This window comes from Penicillium roqueforti (genome assembly GCF_015533775.1).
Source record: "Penicillium roqueforti strain LCP96 04111 chromosome Unknown scaffold_39, whole genome shotgun sequence".
In the NCBI taxonomy this organism is placed as follows: Eukaryota; Fungi; Ascomycota; class Eurotiomycetes; order Eurotiales; family Aspergillaceae; genus Penicillium; species Penicillium roqueforti.
The window spans coordinates 1-11,524 of NW_024067603.1; the positions used below are offsets into that span (position 1 = coordinate 1).

The 11,524-nt window shown below is 49.7% G+C and overlaps 3 protein-coding genes across 3 annotated transcripts; 1 reads left to right on the plus strand and 2 right to left on the minus strand.

Moving 5' to 3' along the window:
• Window positions 1-320: 320 nt before the first annotated feature.
• On the minus strand, window positions 321-2,258 carry LCP9604111_8923 (uncharacterized protein; the record flags this gene model as incomplete). The annotated part of the gene is made up of 1 exon (XM_039077120.1): window positions 321-2,258. The coding sequence occupies one exon, from the start codon at window positions 2,256-2,258 to the stop codon at window positions 321-323; it is 1,938 nt and encodes a 645-aa protein (XP_038925017.1).
• Window positions 2,259-2,867: 609 nt separating this feature from the next.
• LCP9604111_8924 (DEAD/DEAH box helicase) lies at window positions 2,868-4,766 on the plus strand (the record flags this gene model as incomplete). Its single annotated transcript, XM_039077121.1, has 3 exons — window positions 2,868-2,943; window positions 3,003-3,016; window positions 3,063-4,766. 3 exons carry the CDS (start codon window positions 2,868-2,870, stop codon window positions 4,764-4,766), a joined length of 1,794 nt encoding a protein of 597 aa, XP_038925018.1.
• A 523-nt stretch (window positions 4,767-5,289) lies between these two features.
• LCP9604111_8925 (putative translation elongation factor eEF-3) lies at window positions 5,290-8,555 on the minus strand (the record flags this gene model as incomplete). Its single annotated transcript, XM_039077122.1, has 2 exons — window positions 5,290-5,375; window positions 5,441-8,555. The coding sequence occupies 2 exons, from the start codon at window positions 8,553-8,555 to the stop codon at window positions 5,290-5,292; spliced, it is 3,201 nt and encodes a 1,066-aa protein (XP_038925019.1).
• Between the last annotated feature and the right edge of the window lie 2,969 nt (window positions 8,556-11,524).

Genomic DNA, 11,524 nt, shown 5'->3' on the forward strand with positions numbered 1-11,524 from the left:
GTACTTTTTTTTTGTTTGGTTTTTTTTTTAATATTTTTAACTTTCTGGCTTGTAAAAGGCGCACTTTTTTTTTTTTTTTTTTTTTTTTGTTATCTGCTGGAGTTCTTTTCTGTTGATTCTCCCTCTCTCCAGAAAGTGGATTGTTCTTAGGGGGTTGAATTAGGGGTTGGGGATCTTTTTTCATCAATGTGTTTACTCTTTAATCATACGTCCTTGATGGGAAGCTTGTAATCTTGCTCAAAGTAGAGTGTAATACCTCTCATCGCCTATTGAGTGGCCTAGTTGACCGAACTTTGTCTTCTAATATTGCAACCAGGACTCTAGCGGTTGGCCGGGTCTTCTCCTTGCTCCGACTCATCCTCATCGTCCCCACTCTCAACTACTGCATCGTCGCCAGAAAGAACCGGAGCGGAGATAGCAACTGCCGGTTCGTTGTATCTGGGCCTTTTCAGCGGAGGCATGTCCATGTCTTCCTTCAGATCGGCGAAATCGTACCCGTACTCCTCCCACTCGCTACGGTAGACGGTCCGATCCCGCCAATTAAAGACATCTTCTCGGATTCTGCGTTCTGGCAGTAGCTTAGTGTCTTCCTCGACTTCTTCTTCCTTCATAGGTTCGTCGAGGTTGAACGGCACGGGTTGTTCCATCAACTTCAGAAGATTGGCCTCTTCGCGATGGCTGATGTTCTGGTCTGTGAGTTCTGCTTGCTCTTCTTCTGGGTCTATTTCCAGTTCGTCTGGCAATACAACCGGCGCTGGTGTTTCGGAGGACTCGTGCGTAGGCAAAGGGTAGTTATCAAGGTCGTCTAGCTCTGAATCTAGTTCCGAATCTGGTTCGTATTCAAGTTCAGATTCTCCTGTTTCTGGTTCTGGTGTTGCCTCAGGTTCTGCTTCTTGCGGGTTGACTGCCATTTCGGTCTCATCATCCATTCCGACATCGTCGTCCATTTCAATGTCATCGTCCATGATGCCGTCGTCTTCGCTGTCCTCTTCGTTGTCATCATTATACATGGTTCCATCTTTACGGTACCGGGTCCACTCGTGTGTTTCGATGATCTCCTCGGCTTCTTCGTAGGTGAATACCGTAGGCACCCAGCCTTTCCGGTTGTTGATGTCTTCTAGGACAGTTTCATTGCGACGAGCGATTTCCACGAATTTAGGCCTGCATTGCTTCATATGGAGCACATCGATGGCGGCCCGGACATCTTGCGTTCGAACATACCCCTTTCTATCATTCCCACTGCGACTTGAACTGCGCAATCTTGACATTGCAAAGAAGAGTGATGATTGGACCAAGCGGCGCGTGACACTGACAGTGAGGGAGTAGAAGTCCACGGCAGTATCTGCAGTCATAGAAGGGGTATGTCCATACGATGTGATTAGGTCTTTTCTGTTGGCAAGGTTCCACCAGTTGTTCTCAGCTTGCTTTCCACCAAAGTTCATGAACAAGGCGGAAGAAAGGCGAATCCAATATGGAAGGTTCAGCAAATCAGCTGCGAGGCGGAGGTCACCTCGAGCACTGTCGTCCTTTTCGTCTGCCAGACCCTCTGCATGAGCTCCAGTGATAATCCAGTTATCTCCGTGTTGGTTTGTTCCCGCTTGAGCTTCAAGAAGGGACTCTTTCAATGATAGAACATCCGCATATTCCTCTAGTAGTTCGCAGCATTCCGGGCTGACCTCTGTGGCCGCTGGGATATCGCTCAAGACAGGCATAACTTCCAGGTGCACGTCGGAACTATACTGGGCCTCCAAGGCCTTATGCAAAAGTCGGATGTATTCCATAACCTCGAGTTCCGACTTGGTGCCGATTGCAGTAGCAATCTCTTTGATGCTGCCTTTGCCCTTTCGGTCCAATGCATTGAAGAACACTTCCTTCTCCGTGGGCGTCCAGACCATCGAGCCATGTTGACTGGCTTGGTATGTGCTCTCGAGTTCCTTCAACGAGGCATAATCAATGACCTCATCGTTTTGCACGATAAGGTGGGAGTAGGCTCGGAGAAATGTGAGAGGTCCACGCATCTGCGGGACGCGTGCCATAAGCGCATCGCCAATTTGTCGTCTGACCCCATCGAATGACGGGTCGCGGTTGTAATCATATCCGTTCGGTATTTGATTTGGAGTTGAAGAGCGTTCATTGGACGAGCAGTGTTGCTCAAAGTCGGACTGAGGCTCTGGTTGTTCGAAGTCAGACTCAGGCTCGAAGTCGGACTCGGACTCGGCGTCGTCGTCGGGCTCATAGGCGGAAGCAGAGTCGCTCATCGTTCAGGCTCGCAGATTTGCAGCGCATGCGGAACGATCGGTAGCAAAACATCACAGCTACGCCCTTAACGAAATCTGCCACGTCAATTCATCGAAGAGCTATAGAAACAACTGAAAAAAAAGTTGAGAATTACAATGTATGGTAACTAACAAATTTGAATGGACATGATGACAAATTGTAATATACAGTGACTGTTCATAAGTTTTTAACACCCCCACCCATATACCGCCTTCCTATACAGTCTACACCGCGTACAAAATACGCAGCAAGTATGGGAAATGATTGATCTAGAGCACCTAAAGCATCTCTAAGACAATGCCTCGTGTACAGGCTATCATTCATAGTCAGGGGTGGTATGCACACTTTTGTATGGTATGCCCCGTACCGACCGTCACATGACATTCTGAATGTATTTAACCGTTGCCAAGATTGTTTTATGCAACGTTATCGATAAGATTGTTTGCACTGTTTGTTCTTGTGTTTGAGCTTCGCCGGAGAACAAAAGGGCATTTGCAACATCTGCATGGAGTTCATACGCTGTGTCTCGCGATTGAGACATCCAAGAAGATACTTGGTGAAGAGTCCTCTGTTACAAAATTATTTGCGCCATGTACGCTTCAATTCGACCGAGTCTTCAGTTCCTCCAAGCATTGTGCTCCGGGACTACCAAGAGGAAAGCATTCAGTCCGTCCTGAAATATTTGGGTGAAGGCCATCGACGTCTGGGGATTTCGCTTGCCACAGGAGCTGGTAAAACAGTAGGTTAGACTCGCTCTCTATCCAAAATGGTACTGATCTTTGCAGGTCATATTCACACAGCTTATCAGCCGAATCCCTCCTCGCGATGCGAAAGCCACCAAGACCATGATCATCGTTCATCGCCGCGAACTCGTCGAACAAGCTGCGAAACACTGCAGAGTCGCCTATCCAGACAAGACCGTCGAAATAGAAATGGGCAAGAATGTTGCGACGGGAGCAGGAGACATCATCATCGCGTCGGTTCAAACGCTAGCCCGGGGACGCATGTACAAGTTCGACCCGAGTGCATTCAAACTCGTGTTGGTGGATGAAGCTCATCATATTGTTGCCAAAACATACCGCGACGCCCTGGGGCATTTTGGGTTGAACGAGCCATCTGCCAATGGACCGGTCTTGGTGGGTGTTTCCGCCACTTTCTCACGGTTCGATGGGCTCAAACTGGGTGCTGCCATTGATCATATTGTCTATCACAAGGACTACATTGACATGATTGGTGAAAATTGGCTGGCCAATGCAGTCTTCACAACTGTCAAGTCCGGGGCCAATTTGTCCAAAGTCAAGAAAGATAGTTTCGGAGACTTTGCCCTCGGATCGCTTTCGGAGGCGGTTAACACTACGTCTACGAACAACATCACAGTTCGGGCATGGATGGCGAGTGCTGAGAATCGGAAGTCCACTCTTGTATTTTGTGTCGATGTCGAGCACGCGCGGCAGCTTACCGCCGCTTTTCGCGACCATGGCGTCGATGCTAGGTATATCACAGCTAGTACATCTAAAGTCGTCCGTGCGAAACAGCTACAGGCTTTTAAGGACCAAGAGTTTCCAGTGTTGCTTAACTGTGGTCTTTTCACAGAAGGCACGGATATCCCAAATATCGACTGCGTGCTCCTAGCTCGACCCACCAGGTCTCGAAACCTGCTCGTCCAAATGATCGGACGTGGTCTTCGGCTGTTTCCCGGAAAAAAGGACTGCCATGTTATCGACATGGTAGCTTCACTAGCAACTGGAGTGCTATCAACACCGACGTTGTTCGGCTTGGACCCAGACGAAGTCTTGGACAACGCCAGCATGGAAGACATGAAGAAGAATGATGATAAGGGCACTCAATCGGAACCCACCCCTGAGGCCGAGGAACCATATGACGGCTCGGACAATGACCTAAAACTTCAGTTCACGACTTATGACAGTATATACGATCTCCTAGGAGACATGCAGTCCGAACGACACATCAGGTCGTTCAGCCCGCACAACTGGGTCCGGGTCGGCGATGACCGATATATGCTTACCGATATATCTGGCTGGGTAACGATTGAGAAAGGGGACGACGATATGTTCACGGCTCATCATGTCATGAAATTCAAAAACCCGGCAACGGACGCACCGCAATTCACACGTCCTCGGAAGATCGCCACTGGCTCTGACTTAGAAAGCATTGTCCGGGCAGCGGATACCTTTGCCAGTACCAAGTTTGATGAGCATTACATCGCATCTTGGAAACCTTGGCGACGGGCCCAGGCAACACCGGGACAACTAAAGATGCTGAACGCAGCTCGCATTCGAGATGGCAATGTGAAGCCCGAGGACTTGACTCGCGGCCAAGCCGCTGATATGATTACAAAGCTGAAGCATGGGGGCAAGAAACGCTTCAAGGACTTGGAGGTTCAGAAGCGGAAAAAGCTGCGGCAAGTAGATGATATGGCTGAGCTGCAAAGAAGAGTTGATGTGAAGGTCGGGCCAGTCGATGCTTGATTGGAATAACATGTGGTGCCTTGTAAACCATTGGATCAACGAACACGTTTAACAAGCGAAATTTTTCTAAACAGTCGCACAATGCCCGAGAGTTACGTGACTATGTGCCGAAGAGCTCCAACTGTACAAAGTCCCAGAGCAGCACCCGTGGCATTATTCGAAGTTGAGATTAGTATATCCGTGAGCTCTATCACTTATATATTTTACACTTGTCTCGGGATATATTTCGGCCCAAGCTGGGCGGTATGCCGAGACAGACCGAGGAGCCGGTGCATACTACATAATTGAAAATATAAACTTTACGAAGATGATTCCGATTCAGACGGTCTTTCGGGTATGGCTCTTGATGGAGTCAGGAACTTGTAGTTACTTGGACCAGCACATATAGGTTTACAGGTCTACAGCAGTCTTGAGATAATAACGAATGTTTGAACAGAGAATTGAATTGAATTTTGTCCTAGCAAAGCATATGAAATTCATCAAACGATCATAATGTGCATCAATAAACGCCCCAAGTGGGCGTTCAAAGGTCATCCTCATCGGAGAACACCTCCTCACCACGCTTGCGGCGGGCAGCACGATCCTTCTTCTTCTTGCGAAGCTCAGAGCCTGTAAGAGAACAATTAGAATTTGAACATTGTGATGCATAAGGAAGTAATGATTGGATAACTTACCAGTAAGCTTGACCTTCTTTGTAACAACGATCTTGTTGCCCATGGCATCGAACTTGTCCTCATCATCGTCACCCTTGGCGTCGAGACGGGGGCCAGAGCCCTGACCCTGGACCCAATTGTGTCCGGAGGGGGTCATGACACCGTCGTTGACGGCCCAGACTTCCTCAGTCAGGTGCTCAGTGAACTCACGGGAGTGAGTAATGATAACAACACCACCCTCGAAAGACTTGATAGCCTTGGAGAGGGCACCGAGGGAGTCACGGTCGAGGTAGTTAGTGGGCTCGTCAAGGACGATAAGGTGAGGACGCTGCCACGAGCAAGCGGCGAGAACGACCTTAACACGCTGGCCACCGGAGAGACCGCGCATGCGAGAGTGAGAAACAAGCTCGGCATCGAGACCAAAGTTGGCGCAGTGCTGCTCGATCTCCTTGCGGACAAGGGGACGGAACTGACCGGAGGCGAGGGCCTCCTTCTGATCAACCTCAGCGACCTGCTTGGGGTGAGAGACAATAATCTCGGAGCGAGGCAACCAGGTGTTGTCAGCGGACATGAGAGGAGTCCACTTCTCGGACTTCATGCCGACGTTGTCACCCAGAGACCAAGAGATCTCGTACTCGTAGGTGTTCTTGAACTTGCGACGAGAGTGGATACCGATGACACGGCGGAGGGTGCCTTCAATCTTGTAGATCTTGTCCATGGCCTTCTCATCCTCCTCGGTGACGATCTTGTTGGCACGGTCCATGGTCTCGCGGTCCTCACCGGTCTGGAAACGCCACTGGATGTACTCGGAAGGAGTGGAGTTGAGGTGGTTATCGATGTGAGCGAAAGCGTGCTGCTTAATGTAGGCAATACGGATGTTCTCGTGCTGGTAGACCTCACCGGAGGTGGGAATGAGTTCACCAGTCAGGACGTTAACGAGAGTAGACTTGCCAGCACCGTTGGCACCGATGACGGCAATACGGGATCCAAGGGAGACCTGGAAGGTAATTCCGTGAATCTGGGGCTTGGGGGTACCGGGGTACTGGAAGGACATGTTGCTAACACGGCAAATGGCCTTGGACTTGGTCTTAACACCCTCAAGGAAACCGGGCTCGGGGAACTTGAACTCCATCTCGGAGGCACCGAGCTCGTAGTAGGACCGAGCAGCGGGGTGCTGCTTGACGAACTCGGAGAGGGTACCACGGTAACGGCGGAGCTTGAAGCGCTCGTAGTGAACGACGTGCTGGATGACGTTGTCGAGGAACTTGGAGTCGTGAGAAACCATGATAGAAGTGCAGGGGGAGTTCTTCAGGTACTCCTCGAGCCATGCGACGTTCTTGACGTCCAAGTGGTTGGTAGGCTCGTCAAGCAAGAGAATATCGGGGTTCTCGAAGACAGCACGGCAGAGAGCGAGCTTCATCTTCCAACCACCAGAGAGGGCAGTAATGGGACCCTGAATCTGGAACTCGGAGAAACCGAATTCGTTGAGCAGCTTGCCCTCGAGCTCCTCACGGGGAGGGTTCTGTCCAACCTCAGCAAGCTTCTTCTGGGTCCAGGCAATGACGGTCTGCTCAGTATCGGCAGAGTCGAGATCGTGCTCGACGTAGACGGTCTTGACCTCATCCTTCTTGGGGAAACCCTCGAGCTGCTCGTTGTTGATGGCACGCATGAGGGTGGTCTTTCCGGAACCGTTGGGGCCGAGGAGACCGTAACGCTGGCCACGCTTCAGGCGCAGGTGAGTCTGGTTAAGCAGAATCTTGGCACCGTAAGCCAGGGAGAAAGTGCAGTTGCAAAGATCGACACCTTCCTCCTCATCGGAGGCGATGGCATCAGCGGCGGCGGCATCGGGGCAAGCCTTCTTGCGGAGCTCCTCAGCGATGGACTTAGCATTCTCCTCACCGACGATGGCAGTGATGTAAGGCATGGTGTTCTGGGTCCAGATGACGTGGTCGTTCTCCTTCTCGTCAACAAGCTGAGCGGCGATGGCAGCAACGTAGGTGATGGCCTCCTCGGAATGGGCAATGACGTCCTTGTGCTTAGCCTCGAGGATCTCCTTGAGGATGGCAACGATGGTGGAAATGTCACCAGCGCGGGAAACCTCGGGAATCTTGCCGTCCACAACGTTACCAACACGGGAAAGGGTGTCAAGAGCCTGGCGAGTCTTCTCACGGGCCTCGGGGTCGGCAAGAGTCTCGAAGTTCTTGTTCAAACCGGGCAACATCTTAGGCAAGAAGGGAGCGACAAGCTGGGGGTCCTCCACGAGCTTACACATGTTGTCGACAATGACAGCGGTCTTACGCTTGATGGCGGTCTCACGCTCGACGAGACCACGGTCAAGCAGGGGGACCATGATAGCGAGGGTAGGGCCAGTGACATCAGTGACGAAAGTAGTGGCACCGAGCAAGTGAACGGTCTCGGCGACGTTCTCGGGCTTGGCGATACACTTGATCAGCTCGGGAATGAAACGCTCAATATCCTTGTTGACGATCAGACCGCAAACCTTCTCCATGGTGGAGTAGGCAGCCTTCTTGATCTCGGCCTTGGTGTCCCACATAGCCTCGGAGATGACGGGGATCAGAGTGGGAACCTGGTAGCCAAGCTGCATCTGGGCAGACTCAACGAGGATGTTGATGCAGTCGAGAGCAGCCATCTTTTCGGGCCACTTCTGGGCGTTGGCGAGGGAGTAGAGGATAGGGGTGATAACGGCCTTGACGGCGTTACCGCTGACAGCCTGGACAATGGCGATAGCGGTGGACTGGGCGGCCTGCTTGACGGCGACAACCTTGTCACCAACAGCGGCGAGGACAGGGCCGAGGAGAGCCACGAGGTGAGGCTCAACACCGGGAGCGATTGTGGGGTGGGCGGCAATAGCACGGATACCCTCGCAGGCACGCTCACGGGCAGTAGCATCCTTCTTGTTGGCGAGCTGCTTCTTGAAGATCTCGGTGGCCTTCAGAGGAAGAGTCTGCTCGGCGATAGGACCGCTGAAGAGAGTGGCAAGGTTAGTAGCAGCGGCGTTGGTTTCGTCGGCGCTGGTGGAGATGTTGAGGTTCTTGATGAGGTCCTCGAGGACAGCGACCGACTGGGCGGACGCCTTGCCAGTGGCGGCAGGAGTAGCGTCGGAGGCGGCGGGCATTTTGGAAGAAATTTTGGCGGTTGGAGAAGAGAAAAGGGTATTAGAGTAAAGAAAGAAAAATCCTTTCTTTTTTTTCTATGAGGGGTATCGTAGAATTTTTTTTTTTTGAGCAAAAGACTCAAATGCGTCAACTTTTCAGACGCGGGCGCTCAAAGATTGGAGCGAGACTTTTTTCTATTCTGTCTATGCAGAGTAGAAAAACAAAAAAAAAGAAAGAGGCCGACCCTCGAAAAAAAGATGCAGGAGTGGAGGAGAGGAGGGGGAGAAGGGAAGGGGGGTGAGGATATTTATCGTGTGGCATAACCTGGGCGGCAAAACCCTATGAAAATGGAATTCAGATTTTTTCTGAATTTTCAGGCTCATGTTCCGCGCTAAGGTCGAATTAGGCTTAGCTGATTCGCTGCTGCACTATCATTGGTTGAAGCCCTGCTTTGGTCCGAATCGCCTGTCCATGATTGGTTGAGCCCGTTGCCTGGCTGGATTTGGTTTAGTTGGTGGCTTTTCTTTTATTTTTTATTCGTTTCAACATTATATTGATGTCTATGTTGCATGTTGTATAGAGCCTATACGGAGAAGTTACGGGCATCTGGATATGATGTGAAGAAACACTATCTGTCTGCTCTGGCTCTCACCTCGAGTCCCGCATATCTCATGTGCATATCCAGAAATAGTCTAGTCCCTATGGTACCAACACTTCTATCCTCGTTGTACAATATACAAAGTACATCGTAACCAGCAAGGCGCGCGAGTCGTCGTTCGCCACGCACGACAAGTGGCGCAGTGCCATATAAACGCCAAATGAAGACCCCCGAGTTTTCCCCCAGGCACTACATATTTTCGGAGTTGCTAGGGTGTTGAACGTTATTCTACTTCATGGGTTTATTGTTCCTGTATTCGCCCAGATTCGGGCTTGGTACCTCCGTGTCAACTGTGGATGCTTACCACTGAATTACACATGTACCTATCCTATCCGAGACTATATCCGAGACTAGATATCCGTACTCCGTATGTAGTTGACATGTAGGTCAGAGCTGAGTATGTTTCAGCAAAAATAATAATCATCGGATAAGCCCGTACAAATAATATCCAACAGCCTTCATAACCACCTGAAAGTGACAATTCGTACAATATATATGAACGTCCAATTAAACGCGAATATCAACCACGGGATGTCTGAGATTTCTTTCACCGCTTGATTTCTCTTATCGCTTATCGCGTGTTTTATACAAAAAGCCCTCCAAGCCCTCGTACGTTGTACATTGCGCTACTCCGTACTAATAATAACATCAGACGTAAGCAACTAGAACAACAAACCGTCGAGATCCTATCCCCCGCGAAAAAGAATTATGGTGGCAAAACAAAGAAACCCAAACCCAAACCCAAGCCAAAAGCCAAAAAAAGGAAATCGGCTCAGTCGGACCCAGTGGACCTGAAAACCTAACAGGTTCCTTACTTTCAACAATGCCTATTGAAAAAAAAATTCAGTCGCTACTTCGTATAGCATGGTCACTCCGTAGGAATCCGAGATTTCCGCGCGAGCGAATCACAAGGGAGGAATTCTTTTTTTTTTCTGAACCAAAACAAAGGTTGCATCTGACAGTGACCCAAGTTCGCAGGTTCGCACTCGTTTCTTTTCCGTTTCATTTTTGTCTGAACGTGGCGTTCCCTCGCCACTTGGCACTTCGCCTACGTCGAGGCGAGGTCATCACATTCTACACCGTATGCCTCGACATACGGCTGTTCTATGTTGTACAATATCATAGAAATAGAGTAACTAGTGGCAGGTGTCATCTGCTGATCTAGACATGTCGTTTTGATCTTTAGAGAGTGGATCCATCATGGCATCTGTACCCGGTGCCCCAGATGTTTATTTGATGGGGAACGGAGGCGAATCTTCAATCTTACTTAGTCTAACCCCTTTATAACGAGTTAGCTCAGTTATGCTAGACATGCATTTAGTCCTGATCCACCATTGAATCCGGGGTAGATGCCGTGTAAGGAGGTTGTACTCCGTAGTGCAATTGTGATCTTGTTGCATTCGAAGCTCTGATCCTTTCATTTCTGATCTATTTACTTCTGTTTCTTGTACGTTTTATTCTTTCCTCTTTCTCTCACGGCCCCTTTTTACCCATGCTTGGTGATGTATCCAAGCCCCTTTTTGTGGCGTAGCGCTTAGACCCTTCCCTTTCTCTCTGATATATAGTCCTAGGGGCTGGGCTGAGATGACGGGCCTATCACTTTGATGAAGCAGAAATAAAGGGGTAACCTATCGGAGGTCGGTCATCTCCACGCTGGGAAATACCTTCATCGACTCCACATTTATCGCACCGTCTTCGCTCCGTCCAACTAGTCTCGCTCTCGATACTTTCAGCCAAGAGAACGTCTACGGACACACTCTTTTACTTGCGATACACTCCCCGCTAAACTACTTCGAGTACGTCTCCCGCTGGCCGCAAATTTTAATCAGCTTGTGTAAGCCTTCATCCTCACCTTCATCACCAATTCTTCATCGACCTTGACCAGACTTGCCATCCTTTTGCTAGATAGCTAGGTATCTATGTCTCATCGTGGTAAAGGTTACAGACGGGCACGCCCGCCACCTCGTTTTAAAGAGTATAAGGCCCAATTAAATGCTACCCAGGGTATCCTTTGCCCAGATTGTCGTCAATTCAAGCTTCGATCACATGGCTGTGACCCAGTTTGCTAAACCTGCGGCAATCATTTTACCCCACAGACTGGCTGTCCAGATTTATGTGATACTGCTCCCTGTTGTGGCTGTTGCGATAAGAAACTTATTGATAAATCGTCTGAATCTTTTATGATTAGCACTAATGGGTTACCAGTCCAGAAGGTATAGTTGTCTTACTACTTAGTTATAAGAAGTTTATACTTACTAATAGGATTTTTCTCCTTTTAGGTTATTTTCCATTATTTATGACCCGTTATTAAAGTACTTCTCGACTTCGTCC